At 40.8% G+C, this 21,562-nt stretch overlaps 2 protein-coding genes and 1 long non-coding RNA gene across 3 annotated transcripts; 2 read left to right on the top strand and 1 right to left on the bottom strand.

The window, feature by feature from the left end:
* Positions 1 to 277: 277 nt before the first annotated feature.
* Positions 278 to 21,550, bottom strand: LOC148320198 (choline-phosphate cytidylyltransferase B-like). Its single transcript, XM_088278905.1, has 9 exons — positions 21,339 to 21,550; positions 20,122 to 20,197; positions 2,512 to 2,535; positions 1,941 to 2,057; positions 1,718 to 1,869; positions 1,569 to 1,647; positions 1,296 to 1,438; positions 1,024 to 1,212; positions 278 to 676 (listed from the first exon to the last, which is right to left on the bottom strand). The coding sequence occupies exons 1-9, from the start codon at positions 21,414 to 21,416 to the stop codon at positions 488 to 490; spliced, it is 1,047 nt and encodes a 348-aa protein (XP_088135031.1). The 5' UTR covers positions 21,417 to 21,550; the 3' UTR covers positions 278 to 487.
* Positions 4,198 to 5,115, top strand: LOC148320200 (uncharacterized). Its single transcript, XR_015839641.1, has 4 exons — positions 4,198 to 4,656; positions 4,747 to 4,795; positions 4,872 to 4,937; positions 5,032 to 5,115. It is a non-coding gene; the product is annotated as an uncharacterized LOC148320200 (long non-coding RNA).
* LOC148320199 (uncharacterized) lies at positions 6,231 to 18,794 on the top strand. The gene is made up of 7 exons (XM_088278906.1): positions 6,231 to 6,453; positions 13,751 to 13,840; positions 14,703 to 14,764; positions 15,069 to 15,183; positions 16,910 to 17,016; positions 17,511 to 17,601; positions 18,338 to 18,794. The coding sequence occupies exons 1-7, from the start codon at positions 6,282 to 6,284 to the stop codon at positions 18,370 to 18,372; spliced, it is 672 nt and encodes a 223-aa protein (XP_088135032.1). The 5' UTR covers positions 6,231 to 6,281; the 3' UTR covers positions 18,373 to 18,794.
* Positions 21,551 to 21,562: the final 12 nt, after the last annotated feature.

Below are 21,562 nucleotides of genomic sequence, written 5' to 3'. Positions count from 1 at the left end.
GAAAACACAGGATACAATAGTCAACATTGCAATGGATAGTCATGTTTGTCATCATTTCATGTACAGCAAGTCATGTGTGTCGTCTTAATGTTTCTCTCTAATTTCAGCACCAAAATAACTAATAATCACTTTTAATAACTTGGTACAGTTCAATTTGAACTCAAACTCGTTTCCATGACAAAACTGGTTGTCATGTGTAAATGTCTTCAGATATTATGTGGAGATTATACTTTTATGTGGCTTCATAGTCATATCAGCACTCTTTGGGAAACGATAATAATCTTTTTCTTGAACCTTTTAATGGGGAAAACACCATAATCGTGAATCTATTGTATATTGTAATAAATAAATTCTAATGGATGATTATTTAGTTAAATTAACAAAACACCACAGACATCTTTTGAATCACACTCTGGGGTAGTGAGACCATGTGAGCTGATTTGCAAAATATGTGGAGGTAGCCTTGACCAAGAAGAGTGTTCCCATTTCAGGTGCGGCGGCGTGCGGACGGAGAGGCAGGAGGTGATGTGGAAGCAGGAGAAGTTCTGGAGGAGGCTGAGGAGGAGTCAGGAGACCTTGAGCGCAATCTAGTGGGACTGCTGCTGGGAGAGGCACGAGGGGACGAGTAAGGCGACAGGGCCTGGAGCATTCGTCCACTGTGCTCCTGAATCGCATGCTGCACAAGGACACAAACAGAAAAGTGGAGCTTGTTATAAACAGTTGCTATATCTTGCATTTTGTTTATTTAAAATAAATGAAATTAGCAGATGCAAGAGATAAATGAAGGAATTAAAACATATGGGATACGTCATTAGATATTTGTACCTGCACAGTCTCTAAAATGTCATATGACAACAATGATAATGCTTGATTGATACAGTTTGAGAGGTACTAGATATGCAATATTGCATGGAAGGTTTTGTAGTTTTAGTTTGTAGGTGCGATAGAAAATGTATCTATATAAAAAAAAAAGGATGCTTAAGCATAATATTTTATGTGGATTAAATGTCAAGATAAACATGCCCAAGCTCCATCTGGTCCAAAAAGCTCCAGAAAGTTGCCAATGAATTCCCGTGACTTCTCTTCCCACTTGTGGATGAGGTCTTGGCTTTTTTCCTCCACTCGGTACACAAAATGTTTCGACTTCTCTTCCACTGTACGGACCGTCTCTTTCATCTTGTCCACCTGGTTCTGAAGGCGATATTTCTTCTCCTGTCATCAACAGAAAGGTGGTTAATTTCTGTTCAGTTTGCAGAAATATATGTATAATAATCCAATACATATTTTGGCCTTACGTTAATGAATCCAACGTTGAGTTCTCGGGCCGTGTAGCCTCTCTGAAGGTTGCGTCGCACGTAGATGTCGTAGTCTCGTACAATGCGAGTGATCAGGTCGGACGTTGAGATGCCCTCTGTTCTCTGGGTGGCCACGAACATTCCTGCCACAATGTCACACATGACATATTCGAGCTTGAGCTAGCGATTTTTGAGCAGGAGTCTAACCACCTGCTGCCCAATCCTATATGACATGCACAAAATTAATAATAGTGCGCGATTGTGACTCCTCACCAGCTGCCTTGATGTGCTTATAAACATCCTCTGATCCAGCAGAGGTGTACGGGATGTCATCATGGGCCACAAAATCAATCTGCACGTCACGCGATAGTGTTAAAAGCGCCATCCATAGCGGCTAGTTTTCCAATTGCGCAACCTTTGACCTTGTGTTCCGTCAGGAACTCCGCGCTGAGAGTCCAGGGAGCGTCTCGCACCACCTCGTCGACGTAGCGGCAGTGCCTCAGGGCGTCGTAACGCTCGTCCTCGGTCATCACCGTGTAGCCCTTGAATTTGTGCGTCAGCTCGTCACTGCACACTTTATGTAAACAAAAACATTCAAAGGAGTTCCATTCTCTGATGATTTTCGGAGAAAGAGTCCCAGTCTACCTCCCACTATCAGATGTGTGTTGGGAAACACATTTTTGGCCTGCATCAGAGCTCGGGCGTGTCCAGAATGGAAAAGATCAAATATGCCATCGGCGTACACCCGCACTGGTCTATGAGCTGCAAGATAAGAAATGTAAAATGACATTTTTGATGATAATATCTGATTGTGCCGTACAGCAGTTACAGGCTATCTCGAAGTTGACACCTTGCTGTAAAAGAACATAAACAGCACAGTGAGTCAATGTCGACAGTGTATAGTAATAATACGATAATAAGACACCGGTATATAAAATGTACAACAATTCAAGCATGCATTGTGAATTATATGATTGAAACTCCTGACTCATCCAGAATTCTCCACTTTATAATGATTGCTTGTTCTTTAACTGAACTATATGTGTGTGGTATGTGTGCGATACAGATCATTTAGTGGATCCCTCGTGTGACTTTTATTTTTTTTTTTTCAAGGCCCATGCTTATAACTGATATTTGGCTGAGAAAACTTCCAAATAACAACTTACAGAGAACAATTTGTACGAACATCATTTGTAAAATAGAAATCAATGGGAACCTGGTGTGCCCCTCTTGGCCTGGGAGAGATAATAGAATTACGCTTTTTTAAATTTTGATGACGTCATAGCCCCGCCCACAGAATTACGCTTTTGTCTCGTTGTCCCCGCCTACAGAATTACGCTTTTGTCCAAAATGGCCGCTATCCCCGCCCCTGTGTTAAAACTATCCAATCTCCAGCCACCTATTTCAAAATATTTACATATTCCCTGCCCGTTGAAGGTTTAATACCACTCCTACAGAATTACGCTTTTGTCGAAGTGGGCCCCGCCTACAGAATTACGCTTTTTGTCTCGTTGTGATGACGTTGTATGTGTGTGTGTGTGTGGGCCAAGGGCCCCCGCCTACAGAATTACGCTTTTTGTCTCGTTGTGATGACGTTGTGTGTGTGATTGGGAGGGGGGCTTGGCCCCCCTCCCAAACTGTATGCTTCTTATGTTAAAAACAATGTGTTCCCTGCGTGCGTGCGTCCCCAACCCAAACTGTACTTATGTTATTCATATTTTAATATCTGAAGTATATAAAGCATCCAATGCAATGTTCTATTTAAATAAATAAAATTAAATTAAACGAGTGAAATAATATGAGTTGAAAAGAGCAGGCGTTGTTTTTACCTTTGAATAAGATGTTTATTCGGTGGATATAGGTCATCCATATTTAAATATCTGAAGTATATAAAGCATCCAATGAAATGAGCTATATCTAATTAAATAATGTAGATGTATAAAATTAAATTAAACGAGTGAAATAATACGAGTTGAGAAGAGCAGGCGTTGTTATTACCTTTGAATAATATGTTTATTCGGTTGATATTTGCCCTTTTTGCAAACATGTCTGGACATATTCCCAGCGACATAAGTTTAAACATGGTATTGTGCAGGCTTGGGGGTTTGTCCGGGCAAGACGCGGCGTCTTGCATAGACACCCTCCAAGCCTGCAGCAGCCTCAAGGTGTTTCAAAAGATAGTGAGTGGCGACATCCTGTCGATCGATGGGCAGCCGTGGGCATCCGGGCGACCACCCTCCTCCTTCTTACCTTTTTGTAAAATCTGCCGAGTCATGTTTACTTGTTCTGATTACGAACATAAGGTGTTTGAAACGATAGTGAGTAGCTCACGACATTACTTCTCAAGGTGTTTGAAAACATAGCTCAATATTGCCATCTAGTGCCTTAAGGGTAATATAGCAGAAGCCTCGATTTCACTCTGAATAATCAAAGTATGAAACGTTTAATGTTTAAAGGTAATATAACAGGAACATGTACTTACCTAGTGAAACGTTTATATATTAAATTGAACAAAAGTTTTCCTTTTCAAGGGATTGACAAAAAATAATCTGTAATAAGGAGGTCATGAATTGTATGGAATTATGTACCTAGTGAAACGTTTATATATTAAATTGAACAAAAGTTTTCCTTTTCAAGGGATTGACAAAAAATAATCTGTAATAAGGAGGTCATGAATTGTATGGAATTATGTACCTAGTGAAACGTTTATATATTAAATTGGACAAAAGTTTTCCTTTTCAAGGGATTGACAAAAAATAATCTGTAATAAGGAGGTCCTGAAATGTGTGGAATTATAGAAATAGAAATAGAAATAGAAGTCCCTTTATTGTCATTGTACTCAAGTGTGCAACGAGATTATGGGGCTCCCCTCTCCAGTGCAATACAACAATAATACAGACAAATATATAAATTAGATAAATAAATAAATAAGACAGTGCAATGGAATTTAGTACTGAATAGGGCACAAAGAAACACAGCACATCACAATTATGTACCTAGTGAAAAGTTTATATATTAAATTGAAAAAAAAATTTCCTTTTCAAGGAGTTCCTGAAATGTATGGAGTTGTGCATAAACCAGTAGGTTTTATCAGATCACGAGATTATTTGTTCAACTTCCCGCTGAACCGAAAAAGACTAATCCCTCAGGTGTTTCAAAAAGATAGCGACTCGCTCACGAGTTTCTTTTCGGGTTGGAGGGTTAAATAGATGGTTGTGTTTGACCAGAGACAGAAATTTTCTCAAACTCTGATGAGGACGTCTAGAGCGAGCGCTGGAAAAGCTTAACATTGGATCGTAAGGATAACACTTTGATCTTTGAGGACGTCGTGAACAAACGAAGGAGTGCCTAACAATGGAGCGTAAGTAAATACTTATAATTTCATCTATTTTTAACAATGCTTGTTTGCTAAACAATATTGTTTAAACCATACCTTTATATATATACTCAGAAATGCTGTTTTACAGAGGATCATCTGAATGATCAACGTAGATCAGCCTGTAAGTCTAATGTTATTATATTTATGATTCAAAAGTTCTTATAAACTGACTCGATGTCTTATCTATTTTATGACAGACACACAGACACACCAATCCGCTTTCACGCAAGTAACTGTGAAACTTGAAACACCACCAGAACAAGGTGAATATAGTTGCAAACAGATTTAAAATATCCCTCGACCGCTATCCCACACACTCTCTCTCTCTCTCTCTCTCTCTCTCTCTCTCTGTTCCAGCGACATCCGGAAGTACAACAGTGCGCTTCCGGGTGAATACGTCTTTCCCGTCGAATACGCCGGAGGGGGACACGAACATTTTTTGTAAGTTTCTAAAGTCTCATAATATATAAATAGATTCTTAATGTTTATAACATATCTGTTCGGTTGTGTGTGAACAAGGGCAGAGATGTTTTGAATGTGTTCCGAGGCGTTATCGTCTTTGAGATGTAGCTATATATTGTGTAACGATATGTTTGATAGCTGTTGTTGATGACATGTGTTCCGAGTTATTGTCGTATGCTAAGCTTCCAATGTGTTGCTAACCAGATGCTATGTTGCTGCTGCATGTTGCTGCTGTGTATGACCTGTAGCCGGCATTTGCTATGTGTTCCGAGGCGTTATCGTCTTTGAGATGTAGCTATATATTGTGTAACGATATGTTTGATAGCTGTTGTTGGTGACATGTGTTCCGAGTTATTGCCGTATGCTAAGCTTCCAATGTGTTGCTAACCAGATGCTATGTGTTCCGAGGCGTTATCGTCTTTGAGATGTAGCTATATATTGTGTAACGATATGTTTGATAGCTGTTGTTGGTGACATGTGTTCCGAGTTATTACCGTATGCTAAGCTTCCAATGTGTTGCTAACCAGATGCTATGTGTTCCGAGGCGTTATCGTCTTTGAGATGTAGCTATATATTGTGTAACGATATGTGGACTATGGTTAGCGGATGGTCATCTTGTAAGGGCTTATGGAAGCATCTTGTGTTTACCGATCGGCCTTCTTCGAAGGATCTTGAATGTGTTATTATACTTGTCCTATTTGAAGTGTAGCTATATAATGTGTAGCTATATAAACGGTTTTTTGAGATAATAATTATATTATTGATTTGATTAATCGGTTAACTATTAATACAATTTTTATTTACATTTAATTAAGTATTTATTTTTTAAATATTTTTAAATTTTCTAATTTAGTATGTCTTTTAATTAAAAGTTTTGATTATTTTTCAACTTTTTAAATTTTTTATTTAGTATGTCTTTTAATTAAAAGTTTTGATTATTTTTCAACTTTTTAAATTTTTTTATTTTTCCACCGTAATAATTTTTAATCATGTAAAAATTTTTATTTTTTTAATTTATTATTAACTTTCTATTTATATTTTTTCCTGTTTTGAGATGATTGAAGATCTTACATATTTCTCGTGTGTCATATCTAGCACGTTATAGGGAGGGAGGTGTCAATGAGAACCCATCAGAGGGCCGTCGCATGGAAGGAGGTGTCAATGAGAACCCATCAGAGGGCCGTCGCATGGAAGGAGGCTCCAACGGGAACCCATCAAGGGCACGTCACATGGAAGGAGGTGCCATCGGTAATCCAGGATCAACCACATCGTCTCGTCGAAATGAGCAACCAATCAGACCTAGAAGTCCTATCCCAGGTAATGAGCGAGTCAGGCTTCAGAGAGAACGTCATGAGGTTCTAACAGAAGTTCTACGTACTTACAACAAACTGGTAGATCTGGCTGAGAAGCTCACAAATCCATGGTGATGTAGTATTTTCATTTTTATCTCTTGTAACATTTCTCTGATATATAATCCGTGTGTGTTTGTTATTGTGTAGTATACCATATACATTTCCACTAGATTACAGAAATCATTGCTTTTGTTTATGGTGTCAGACGCTAGTACAAGCATACCTAACGATCCATTCGCGGCGATAAGACAAATCGGCGATTTATAATCCTTTAGACCTAACAGACCCAAAACAGCGATATGGCGAACGATAATACACAACTGCTCGATCTAACAAGACACACATCAAATGATCAAACACAACCTCTAGACCTAACAATACTAGCATTAAACGGTCAAATACACACACAATCACAACCGCTTGATTTAACAACAGATGATCGCATACACACGCAATCACAACCGCTCGATCTAACAATATTCGCGTTAAACGATCAAATACAAACATCAGAAAGGGACCAGATACACACGCAATCACAACCACTAGACCTAGCATTACTCACATCAAACAATAATGGACAAACAGCGGATGTTCGTTTATCAGTCCCCTCATTAAATCAGCAGGGGGGAACACAGACATCAGATGGTCATATACGCCCAAACGATCGCGCACAAACGCCACCTATCGAACTAACATTATTAAACTCAGTTCTTGATTTACCAAGCGCGCAGAACACATCAAATGAACACGAACCAATGACAACTGATGATGTTGATTTCACAAACGCACCTGCCACGCCAGATGAGGACAACTCGCAGCCTGAGGATGTCACAAATGCACCTGCGTCGTCAGATGAAATCACAAACGTCCTATCCACATCAGATGAAATCACAAAAGCACCGGCCGATCCAAATGAAATCACAAACGCCCTATCCACATCAGATGAAATCACAAAAGCACAGGCCGATCCAAATGAACATGAACCCATGCAGATTGCTGAATTCACAAACGCACCAGCCACATCAAACGGTCAAACTCAAACTTCAGGTGACCATTTAAACAACCAATCGTTAGAGGATTCAGTTGAACAGAGAGGTGGACATCGGGTAATCATACGAGATCGTTTCAATAATACAGAACTCAGGATCCCGTTAAACATACCAGAACCCGTTGATAACACTGATTTTCCAGCATTTTACACCGCTATCATGGGCTCGATAAATGAACAGATGGATCACGCATTATCGAACGTATTGCCTGGGGATATGGTTCAATTGGAAGTGGTGGGGGAAAATGTAAATATACATGAGACGGTTCGCATGTCAGACGACCCCGACGTATGTGAAAACGCTGTTCAAAATCTGCTCGATCGACTCGTACAGTCTAACGCACAAGTCCTGTTTGATAGACAACTAGAGTTTGTCATCCAAATTGTAAGTGATATTCGCGGAGGTATGGGTCAAAAACGTCGAATAGGCAGTCTTTTGGATCATGAAATACTTGTTAAAAAAAGAAAGCATTTACTGGTGCCGAACAATCCGGGTGATACACAACTATGCTTTGCTACATCGTTAGCGCTTTTAATGGATAACTCATTGACGGAGCAAGAGATCTATCGACAAGCACTCGAGTATCAAAGAGCTGTTGGGATGGATGAGACGACCCCTGTTGGATTTAATGATATCAATAAATTCGAGACGCTTTTGGGTCGTAAGATTGTGGTTCTATATAGAAAAGAAGGAGAGTTTGGACCATTGATTCATTTCGAGACAGAATACCCCAAAACCGCAGATCCCTTGGTGATGTTTTTACAAAATCAACACTTTTACGGCGTGAAAAGTCCAGTTGGTTTGATGGGATGTAGTTATTTCTGTTGTTATTGTTACAAGGGTTACAATAATAAGAATCTACATCAATGCCCCGGACATTGTCATGTTTGCATAGACCCGACCTGTAAAACTCGGCCTCTGAAACCCATCCTTTGCAAGGGCTGTAATAAATCATGTCGAAACGCTGTCTGCTATGCCAAGCATCAAATAACCGGTGGAAAAGTTGGCAGCTTTTGCGATAGATACAAAAAATGTCCAGATTGCGGCCTTAACTATTACAAGACCAATAATACACAAGAGGCAAAACATAACTGTTTAGTTAAAAAATGTGTCTCATGTAAAATGCCGCTGAAAGATACTGATATAACTAGGGAACAACATCAGTGTTATATCCAACCTCTCCCAAAACAAGAACCCCGTGAAAAAATCGTCTTCTATGACTTTGAAACATATGAGGATCAGGAAAAGGTGCACAAACCCTTTATGGTCTGCACAAAATCACTCCAAGGGGAAGAACATCAATGGGTAGGACCTGATTGCGCCGTAAAGCTCATTGAGCATTTCAGAAAACCTCGTTACAAAGGCACCACTCTTATAGCCCACAATGCTCGTTCATTTGATTCCCAGCTCATTGTATCAGCGATGATTGACATGGGTCTCGTTCCTAAGGTTATCTTGACTGGTAGTAAAATCTTATGTCTCAAGCTTGAGTCAAACTGTCTCAGATTCATCGACTCGCTATCATTTTTACCCATGCCTCTGAGCGCAATGCCTAAAACTCTAGGTTTTGAAGATCAATGTAAAGGGTATTTCCCTCACAAATTCAGCTCATTGGAAAATCTCAACTACGTGGGTTCCTATCCTCAACCATGTGAATATGGGTTAGAACGCATGACAACAGCCAACCGTACCAAATTCCTTGAATGGTATGAAAGAGAATGTCGGGGAACCTTTGATTTCAGGAAGGAGGCGCTGATGTACTGCAAAAACGATGTTGACATTCTAACCGAGGGTTGTACAAAATTTAGAAACGAGTTTCTAAACGAGACAGGCGTCGATCCATTCAATTATGTCACCATAGCATCAGCATGCATGGGCGTTTTCCGTACCAATTTTCTCCAACCTCAGACATTGGCTATAACATCATCCGATAATTACGCGAGACAATATAAAGCCTTCTCACATGCTTCCATCCAGTATTTGGAGTGGATCATACACAGTCAAAAATTGCCTATACAACACGCTTTGAACGGGGGTGAAAAACAACTCGGTCGCTACGTCGTGGATGGCTATGTTGAAATTGATGGTGTAAAACATGTTTTTGAATATCTAGGTTGTTTCTACCACGGTTGTCCCGATTGTTATACACCAACTGAACGTTTCCCTCTGACAAATCAAACCTTTCAAGAATTGTTTGATATTAGCCAGAAGAAACTCTCGACCTTGAAATCGGATCCGTGTGTGCGTCTCACGGTAATGAAAGAACACGTGTGGTTGAACATGAAGAAAACTCATCAGGGTGTGAAAGAGTTCCTGCTTACTTATCAACATCCTGAACCCCTAGCACCACGTCAGGCTCTTTTCGGGGGCAGAACCAGCGTATTCACATTGCGATACACGGCCTCTCTGAATGAGCAAGTGTTCTATGTCGATGTCACCTCTCTGTATCCTTATGTCAACAGCAACTGCGCCTATCCTCTCGGTCATCCGATCGTTATCCGCAAAGACTTTGCCGACCCACGTAAATATTTCGGGCTGATCAAAGCCAAAGTCTACCCACCACGCGGTCTCTTGTTGCCTTTGTTACCTTACAAAACAGCTAAAGGTAAACTGACGTTCCCTCTCTGTAGAACATGTGCCGAAATCAACAACCAAACCTCATCGTGTCACCACGATGACGAGAGCAGGGCTCTGCTCGGTGTTTGGGTCACTATTGAGTTTAACAAGGCTCTTGACCTTGGTTACAGATTGGTTGAAATTGTGGAGGTGTGGCATTTCGACTCAGTGAGCAATAACATCTTTAAAGCTTACATGAACACCTTCCTCAAGGGGAAGCAGGAAGCCTCTGGCTATCCATCCAATGTCACCGATCAGGTGGGGAGGGACAAATACATCAATGATTACATGACACATCAAGGTATCCGGCTGGATCCTGAACGCATCAAAGTGAATCCTGGTAAGAGACAGGTTTCTAAACTTTGTCTAAATTCTCTCTGGGGAAAATATGGTCAGAGAGATAATTTAAAACAAACAAAACTGACCAACAAACCCGAAGAATTTTTTAAAATCATGTTTTCGGGTTTGTATGACATCGATTACTTCGGTTTCATCAAATCAGACACCGCGATGATTCAATACAGCGACAAAAAGAACATTCTTTCACGACCCTCCGACACCTCAAACATCTTTGTGGCTTGCTTTACAACAGCCCATGCAAGATTGTTCATGTACAGATTTTTGGAGCAGTTACAAGACAGGGTTCTATACACTGACACAGACAGCCTCATCTACGTGGTCAGGGATGGGGAAACGGCTCTAAAACTAGGCCAGTATCTCGGTGATCTGACTGATGAATTGGACGGTGACAGCATTCAGGAATTTGTTTCGGCCGGTCCTAAAAGCTATGCCTATCAAACTCGAGATACTAAAAAAACGGTGATGAAGGTTAAAGGTATCACACAGACGCACGAAAGCGGTCTAAACATCAACTTTGACAGTGTCAAAGACTTAGTGGAGGGATACATATCCAGCACGACGCATGGCAACGAACCCGACACGCACTCGCTTAAGACACCACAACACAGCATCGTCCGTGATAAAAAAGGGTTTCGCGTCAGAAATACTTCATTCGTCAAAAAGTTTAGGGTGGTCTACGACAAACGAAGACTTTTGCCGGACGGACGTAGTGTGCCTTTTGGTTATTAAGGGGAAAATGGAATTATCACAGGTCGAATTCGATCCGCGTCTCCAAGTGCCTTTTTCATGTTTGATCTCAGGGCCTAGCGGTTGTGGGAAAACATATTTTGTGAAACGTGTTTTGGAAGACTGTCAACATGTTATGAGAAATGTACCTGACAATATTGTATGGATTTATACCTCATATCAACCCTTGTACAACCAATTACAAAAGTTGATTAAAAACATAAAATTCCTAAAAGGTCTCCCAGAATCTTTTGATGACGAAGCCTTGTTCCCGTTACACCAGACTCATCTAATCATCCTTGATGATCTGATCTTCCAAGCATCGGACCATCCTGAAGTGGTGAAAATCTTTACCCAATATAGGCATCATAGAAATATGAGCGTCATATTGTTAACTCAGAATGTATTCCACCAAGGTAAATACAGTCGTACTATTAGTCTAAATAGTAATTACATGGTCTTGTTCAAAAATCCTCGGGATAAATTACAAACCAGTATTTTGGCTAATCAGATATTCCCTACGAAGAAAAATTATTTTTTAGAAAGTTTTGAAGATGCCACCAAAGACGCTCATGGGTATTTATTGGTGGATTTAACACCCACATGTCCAGAACAATACCGTTTGAGAACGGGTGTACTTCCTGATCAGTGGCCTACCGTCTACATTTCCAAAAATTGACATGTCCAAGCTTTTAAAAACAAACGCTCCGCAACTCAGGAACCTGTTTCAAGCCACGGCTAAGAGACGTAAAGACATACTAACCAGAGGTCCACCTTCTTTGATCAAGGTCCTCTGTGAAATTGCTTTCAATCTATTAAAGGGTCATATACCGCTTTCACCTTCACAGTTTAAGAAATTAAAAAAACAAAAGAAAATTATTAGACTATTGGCACGTAAAAAAACAAGTCTTAAGAAAAAACGCGCCTTTTTGACTCAAAGGGGTGGATTTATTCTTCCTCTGTTGGGAACAGTTGTACCCTTCCTAGGTAATCTTTTGGGTGGGTTAATCAACAAAAACTAGCCATCATGAGTTTGAAAACAGCCCAGAAAATGTTTCTTCTCACACCACAACAACTGGAACGTCTGAAAAAACCCGAACCTACCATCAGACAAACTGCCGAACAGGACATGGATGTGAAGATGAAGGCAGTTTTGGAAGATCTATCCTTGTCCCCTCATGAAAAAATAACAAGGTATCAGTCTTTACTTCATCGTTATTTAAGCCTTCTCAAACAAGGTGAAAAGGAAGAACGACCTCTGACCGTGTCTCTAACCCCTGAGGTTTTGAACCCTTCAAAGATTTCGAATGTTGAGGTACAAGACAAAATGGTGGGGAATGAAATCGAACCCTGGTTCGATATTCTGCATAACATTCCAACGCGTTATCGGAAAAACGCAGACTATGTTTTGAGAAAACTTAAGGATGCTGATAGAAGCTGGACCCCTCGTCATGAATTCATGTTTCAAGATAAGCCTATAAAAGGATCTCACATGACCGATTTACTCAGGCAGATTACTTTGACGAGTAAAAACATCGCGACTCGAACCCCTAGAGGCTGGAAGGAGTTTCTTCACACTCTACACGAACTCAATATTCCGGAGACCACCATCGTCAACCCTCACGCCCGTGACGAATTCAGACGGTTGAAACTCCGAGGTTCGTTAAGCTCTGATGATGACACAAACAAGAGGACATCCATTAGGAAGAAGAAAAAAACTAATAGAAAAAGACCCGCCCCTGTAAAGTGGGTGGGGTATTCCTCTTCATAAGTTTTAATGAAAAATCTAAAACCTTTGTATGTTTATACATGTGTTTTTATTCAATAAAATACATTTTAAATGATTACAGACAATGACAGGTTTGAAATTTTTTAAAAGAACATGCCGCTTGACCGGTACATGTCTTTTCCGCACAGGTTTGATAATGCTTTACAAAACTAGTTACCATGGCATCATTCTTTAACACATCATCCTTATAGCATGTTAACACATCCTGATAACTCAAACCACAGCCTCTATGTGTTAAATAATAGACGCAATGTTGACCACAGGTGATTGATAGCTCGTGTTGTAGACGTCTGTTATGATACAAAATACGATCGGAATGTTTTTTCAAAAAAGAGTTAATGTTTTGCGGATAATATTGAAATTCAGGAGGAAATCCAAAAGCGTCAAAAAAAGTACTGGTTCCATCTTTTTCCAACGTCAGAGCCAGCCAGTGTTCACCGGGTAAGTGTCGAGGATGTGTGTTGACGATGTAGAAGATTGGGGGGTTAGGCTGCAGCGAATTTATTTCATCCGAAGCGTAAACACCTCCAAATAAACGCCCTTGTAGACGTTTCATGAGTTGCTCCAGCTCTTTCCCGTTCATCAGTAATAATCCACTAATACCTGTCGTTTTGAATTTATTTCCAGGATGGAATCGTAGCAGGCGTACACAATAAGTGTGGTTGTGTGAGGGAGTGGGAGTCTAAATCTCATTTCTAACCTCAAACTTCCGCTGGAGACAGGTGCGAGAGCTCCTGAATCATCGTTGGGGTTTAAGTTAAAAACATACAGCGCATATCCACCGGAAAAATCCTCCCTGTTGATGCAAAGAGGTAAATCTTTCAAATGTCTTCCTGTCGATGTAAACAGGTTATGAAATTCTCGAACGGCGTTTCCTGCATTAAATTGGGGCTGGAAAGCTTTGGCTGGTATCTGTCTCCCCTCTTGGCAGAGCGCTAAATATTCCAAATGATGATGAGCGAAATTAAAGGGATTCAAATCTTTTCTGCCCACAAAGGCGTTGTGATTTACAAGACCTAACACCACATATCGAGGTGTATGACCGAGGAAAAGATTATCTTGTTGACAGGTTCTGGAATGTTGCGGGATGGAATAAGTTTTCACATTAATTCTTGATAACGGATACAAAGCATTTTCTTTGTTGAGAGCCGCAGCATGACCGATAGAGATGGCTGGTGAAACGGCGACTCTTTTCACAAAGAGGGAAGCGCCCACGATTTTCAGATGGTAGTTCACATCGGGAGGGCTCATAAAACAAAATTGGTCGTTGGCTTTGATGAGTTTCACTCGTAGATCCACGTTATTGAGAAGATGTCTCTCACAAAAAAATATGTCGGCGTGTAGAGGTCCTATCACGGTGAATGTTCGGGAACCCAACACATATTCTGCTCTGCGCAGTAATCCTTTGTTAACAGCATCCCCCGTTAAGACTGTTGAATCCATATGCCCTGATGTATCTTTGTAAAACATAGCCGCTGTGAATTGGCTTCTTAGAGAGGCTTCTGAAAAGTTTAACAACGTCTCTATCATAGCTCTGTATGGATGGGTTGCGCTAGATTGCGAGATCAACCTGTCGCCTAATGTTACATCCACTTGTGAGAAGATTGTATTCAAAGGATAATTAATAATACCGACTCGTTGATCTGTGGGTAAATTGCTACCATCTCTGTTGAGTACCCTCAGGTGCAGCTGAAGCAGGGTGTCTGAGAGGTCGAGATATTTGGATCCTTCTCCAGGTATGAAAAACTCCACAGGACCATCATCGGTGAGAGCCGAGATAGGTAACATTTCCACATATTGACTTTGTTCGATTGATAGTTGTGTCATGGGTGGACTAAATAAATCCAGTTCAGTTAGGGTGCACTCTGCTGACTTGTGATGCAAAAGAGCCATGATGAATAACCCTAATGGTCAATTTTGGTTAAGAGAAAATATCCCCGGTGTTTCTTCGCCGTCTCCTTTTCTTGACTGATTTCTTCTTGGACACGCGTTTGCGTTTTTTAGGCTCTCTCAACCTTTGTCCGATGGGTCTTTTTGCAGGTCTTCGTGCCAGAACCATTAAACCCGAACCTTCTTGAGGCTCCGCCTTACGGTTTATTCGTTCTAACACCCGACCGGCTACATCTGTTGCAATGTTTTTCGCAGCCGTTTGCAGGTGAGGTCTGGCAACGCTGAACCCTCTTTTGATTAATGGACTCACAAAACGAAATAATTTGGCAAAGATTGAACCCAATCCACGCCCATATTGGACCGGTAATCCATGAAAACCTGATAACGACCCACCCGCTTGGTTTTCGTAATAATCGACAAAACGGTAAAGATCATGATGCGTATCCAATACAACCATTTTTCTATCTGGGTCTAAAGTGCAGAGTAGCGATAACTTTACCGCGTGTAAATCCCACGGGTTGATTCTGATCCGTCTTAACTTCGATTCTTATATCCTCAATATGCTTCCTACTAACAGGCATGTAATAAAGAGGATTAAAGGCTTTAAATACAATGTCACCGTGATTATCATCGATGGGTATCGTTCTCAAGAGCGGAGCGAAAGCGTCACCCACAGCCTGATGATACACCACGTCTGTATAAACATATAGATGGTACATCCCCGCTTTTATATCCGCAGGATGTTGGCTCGCTGTCCACTGGGGTCCGCAGGTAACCCATTCATCGGGTAACGCCCCAAAAATGTAGGCTAACGCGGGACGAAAGCGTATCTTGTAATGACCATTCCCTGCCCAGAAAAATCTCTCCTTTAAATAATGGTATACAACATGGATTTCCGGATGGATCTTTTTGAGGAGCGCTTCCACATCTTGTCCTATTTTCTTAATATTATCGTAGTACCCAGCCGACAGGCTTAAGGATTTGATGGTGAATTTGTTTTCATCATAGTAAAGAGGTGCCAAAGCACCTGGTGTTGGTTCACCGTTTTCCCATGCATCTACATAGTCAAAAGATGCTTGATCTTCAGGCACGTTGAACCATGTATGGGGGTAGGATATTTCACTCAGAGCTACTTCCCAATTACCTTCGAGATCGATATGATGAGCCAGATTCACTCTGTATTCAGCTATCGTATTGTCTACATACACATCAGAACTTGCATTGGAGGGTAAGGTGACGTAAAACCCCCCTTCAAGATTCGGATCCATGTTGGTAAATGTCGAGATTCGTTGTAAAGCTTCTTATTTATACGTCGACGACTTGTGTAGCGGGGACCCAACTGTCATATTTCACAGGCCAGCCCTTCCAACGTATGAGAAACTGTTTCTGTCCGCCGACTTTACGCCGTTTGATAATCTTCTCCACTTGAAAGATTTGATCCTTGGATATCGTGACTTTCTGGAGCTCGTGTGCATAAAAAGTTCCTTGCACTATTTCACCGTCGTAGTCTTTAAGCTTGTAAACAGGTGGAAAACGCGGTACACACTCCGCTATCGTAAATAACTCGTCTGTAAAACTCTGTTCATATTTCTTGTCAAACACACCTCGCACTTTTGATATTCTAACGAGATCTCCTTGTTTAAATATCATTTTTATTCTATCACTACCCCCAGAGGGTATGTTGCCGTACAAGTTTTGGAAGACAAGCCATGTGTTATCTGGTGTGACTTGGTTAGGTTTCATTTTTATACTTGTATGATAACTTTCATTGTAACTATCGATTAAATCTTGTAATACGTCGATATAACGACGTGTGTTGTTGGCGGTGAAATATCGCCACATTCGAGTTTTTAAAGTTCGATTAAACCTTTCGACCACCGAGGCTTTCAAATCACTGGCTGTTGCAAAATGATTAATATTGTGTTTTTTCATCAACCTCTGAAATTGCGTGTTGAAGAACTCCTTCCCCTTGTCTGTTTGTAACTTTTTAGGGATGCCGCTAAAGGATAAGACCGACTCAAAGGCTCGAACAACTTCTGGCCCCGTCTTGTTCATCAGCACACGGGCATACGCTCGTTTTGAGAACACATCGATGATTGTGAGTAGGTATTTAAAACCATCGTTGTACTCGGTCAGAGCTTGCATATCACATAGATCGGCTTGGAATTGATTCATAGGACTGGACACAAAAACTCTGTTCCTAGGGAAATGAATTCGTGCTGGTTTGTGCAAGGTGTATGCATCTTGCGAAGATAAAAAATCCTTGACTTTATGACGCGTCACTTTCTGACCCATTTTCTCCGACGCAGCTAAATGAAGGCGTTCTACACCTCCAAAGCTGGCTGGATGAGCGGGGTCGTAGTACAGTTTTTTCAACCACCGCTTAACGCTCATGACGGTTTATGATTTAGTGACAAACATCACATCGCTATTTATCTAAACACACAGACAGACACAAAAGCATCTTTTTAAAAACATCCATTTTTTATTGAAAGAAGGTTAAGTATGGTTACACGTGATAAGGATTCTCTAAGATGTAAAAAGTCTATAGGTCAGGGTTAAAACAGATGGATTAACTTTTGATTCTAACAGGTCTTCAAACAGCTTCAATTCGTGCGCGAGATCCACAGGTTGTTGATGACGGAGACGGTATCTTATCACATCGTTAAACAGCGTGAGTATGGTAAGTACATGTCCTACACTTATCGCATTTTCCCAATTTTCCAAAATATTTTGAAACGTGTCGATCAATCCCGAGCGACTCAAAAATATGACATGTTGCACAAACAATTCCCAAGGCTCCTGAAAAATTGTTAAAGACATGGCACGCACTTTTTGCATAAACAATAAAAAATTTTCAATGAAAGGGTCTTTATCATCGGGGTTATATGTAATTGCTCTATTTATTATATATGCCCACCCTTGGCTTCTATAGCCAAAAAACGATAATTTTCTGAAGACATTACCCATTTTTTATTCAAAGTTAATATTTTCTATAAGATATTCTTCGAAAGTATCAAGTTGATCACGATATATCATAAAACATATGGGCTCATCCGCTTTAAGGCGGTCCGGTAAGTCCTTTACGAGTGCTAAATCCACCATTAAGATCTCTGCAATTCGCTTGACTGTTTCTTTATCCGCTTTTACAGAACACAAATCCAACAAGTAGTGAATACACGGTAAAAACTTTTTACCGCAAAGGATGGGCATGATGCGGTCATAGTGCAGTCTTAGATAATAACAATTGCATAGGTATCTATAGCTATGCAAACAACCCCTTTTTTTGTGATACTTTATCAAAAAACGTCTGACCATGTAAATAATAGCCGCCTTAACAACTAATACGACATCCATATCAATCCATCCCTTAGGAGGATTATCCCATGACATATGTTTTGCCTCATCTTCGGAAATAGGTGCTGGTCCGTGGTCAGGGTCGTTGACGGTCTGAACCTTGATCTCCGTGGTTTGTGGAGAATCAGCCTGGTCGGACCAACTGGACAGTTGTACCTTCTCGTTTTGTGAAGATTCGGCCGACGAGGTGGGGGTCATCGGAGGTGTCGACGACGGGGTCGGCGAAACGGGACGACTCCACCCTGAATACGATGGCTCGCCGTTGTTGTACGAGGGTGCAACAGGTCTTGCTAAGATTCCTGGGCCCCCCATCCACAAGGAGTATGATGGCACAGTCTGGTCCTCGCCTGTTTTTGTAGAGGGTCCATCCTGGTCTACATTTGTAGAGGTCTCAACCTGTTCCATGTTTGTAGTTGTAAAGGTTTCCACAACATCCATATTCAGATCTTGATCGCATGTAGGTTCATCCACACCGCTATCTGTAATACAAAGATACCATGATTAAATATTAGAAAGCTATATAGTTAAAGATTAATTGCATCGTTTACCTGAAGAGATTTCTGCAATGTTGTTGTCAATATGATCAGGTGCGGCGATGGTTGTCACCCTTCGGGCCTTGCTGTTCACACCCAGATGACGTCTTGGTCTACACGTCTTCATTTCTTTCACGAGCTGGAAAAATTGTCTTGTCTGTGCAGAGCGTGACTTGGGCTTTACTTATACTGGTTTGAGACCGGGGGAGGGTTAAAAGGCGTGGTTCGATTGGCCAAATGTAGCCAACAGATACATGTCCAGACAAGTAAACATGACTCGGCAGATTTTACAAAAAGGTAAGAAGGAGGAGGGTGGTCGCCCGGATGCCCACGGCTGCCCATCGATCGACAGGATGTCGCCACTCACTATCTTTTGAAACACCTTGAGGCTGCTGCAGGCTTGGAGGGTGTCTATGCAAGACGCCGCGTCTTGCCCGGACAAACCCCCAAGCCTGCACAATACCATGTTTAAACTTATGTCGCTGGGAATATGTCCAGACATGTTTGCAAAAAGGGCAAATATCAACCGAATAAACATATTATTCAAAGGTAATAACAACGCCTGCTCTTCTCAACTCGTATTATTTCACTCGTTTAATTTAATTTTATACATCTACATTATTTAATTAGATATAGCTCATTTCATTGGATGCTTTATATACTTCAGATATTTAAATATGGATGACCTATATCCACCGAATAAACATCTTATTCAAAGGTAAAAACAACGCCTGCTCTTTTCAACTCATATTATTTCACTCGTTTAATTTAATTTTATTTATTTAAATAGAACATTGCATTGGATGCTTTATATACTTCAGATATTAAAATATGAATAACATAAGTACAGTTTGGGTTGGGGACGCACGCACGCAGGGAACACATTGTTTTTAACATAAGAAGCATACAGTTTGGGAGGGGGGCCAAGCCCCCCTCCCAATCACACACACAACGTCATCACAACGAGACAAAAAGCGTAATTCTGTAGGCGGGGGCCCTTGGCCCACACACACACACACATACAACGTCATCACAACGAGACAAAAAGCGTAATTCTGTAGGCGGGGCCCACTTCGACAAAAGCGTAATTCTGTAGGAGTGGTATTAAACCTTCAACGGGCAGGGAATATGTAAATATTTTGAAATAGGTGGCTGGAGATTGGATAGTTTTAACACAGGGGCGGGGATAGCGGCCATTTTGGACAAAAGCGTAATTCTGTAGGCGGGGACAACGAGACAAAAGCGTAATTCTGTGGGCGGGGCTATGACGTCATCAAAATTTAAAAAAGCGTAATTCTATTATCTCTCCTGGGCTATGGTCAACTTTTCATGGGGGACCTCAGATTCACAACCAGTTGACTTGGCAAACGCAGCCGGTTCTCGTAAAGCCTGTAAAGTGAAATGCGGAAAATTATCCAATTTAACTTGTCAGGAAATCTATTAATGACATTAGAATGGTGGAAGGTATCAACATGTATCAACAAGTCACAGCTCACTGCAAGTGTATCAGCTTTATGTTCAATTAAACAGGCACCGATTTCACACCCAGTCAGTTAATTTGAGAGTAAATCATCATGTACTATTATTTCACTATTTATAATTCTTATGACATTTAAAAAAAAAAAAAATTTTACCGTTGGGAAACGCTGCTAAATAAATATCAGTGCTTGGGGCAGATGACAGTGGACAAGTATGGACAAGCAGTTGTGCTTTTAATGTCATCCTGTGAGAAACCAGTTCAACTTTTAAAAGGTTACCAAGATGCATTCAAAACAAATCTCTGACTCATTCAATAAACAATCATCTACAAGTGCGTCATTGAAAAAAGCACTTACGTATATAATTTCACGTATGTATTCCTTTTTTTTTTTTTTTTAGGCTAGGCAGTCATGAATAATGCAAACAATCTTTGAGGGTCAGGTCATGGACTTTGTGTTACGACAATGTAATTACACACACCTTTATCTGTTGTGTAGTTAGAATTTCTTAAACACGGCTGCTTGTGACTTGTTAAACAAATAAAAGGACTTGCAGTGTATACTGTACATTTTTGCTCACATTTTCAAAACTGATGTCATGGTGGTTTTTTTTTATCCTCCTAATGTTTAAATACCAATCAATAGTCTTTATTTTCTTGTGAAAGTGAAAATAAAATATTATGATGATCAGGAGTGACATTCTGGCTGTTCACATCACGTACAATCAAATAAGATCTCAGAGTTGAGACAGTGGCTGCATAGTGGGAGAAAAAGTCTTTATGTTTATTTAAGAACAATATTTAGCAACATGAAAATGGATTTAGTACCTAATAAACTGGCTGCTTGGTGAATTCCTGGTTTCAAGATGAGTCATTGTCACGCCCATCTTATTAGTTACCGGTCTCAAGTCTCGGTGAGTATCAAAAGTTAACAAAATTTTCGTGACGCAACAAAACATATTTACACACACCGACTACACTATTCTATTTTGATTTTGTCAGTTTCAAACAAAACATGCTTTCAAATCAAGAGCTGAGGGAGATGCATTTTACCCGGCCTGAGGCTCCTCTTGGTCCCTGCGGGGCCCGTTGCTGGTTGTTGCCCCCTCGGTTACGTCTCCTTCCTGCCATCCTTTCCGAGAGTCTAGTGCCAGTCTAGTGGCTCCTCAAGCGGCCTTTTTTCGGTAGCACAGCACATACAGTCTGTGGAAACCGCTATCTACCTCCAAGTATGCATAATATCGCCTGGCCCCTGCCGGACTCTGATGGGTGATGAC

The sequence above is a fragment of the Idiotropiscis lumnitzeri genome, chromosome 17, assembly GCF_059441095.1.
Source record: "Idiotropiscis lumnitzeri isolate Australia: NSW breed Sydney's pygmy pipehorse chromosome 17, RoL_Ilum_1.0, whole genome shotgun sequence".
Lineage (NCBI taxonomy): Eukaryota > Metazoa > Chordata > Actinopteri > Syngnathiformes > Syngnathidae > Idiotropiscis > Idiotropiscis lumnitzeri.
This window is presented reverse-complemented; position numbering and strand designations above follow the sequence as displayed.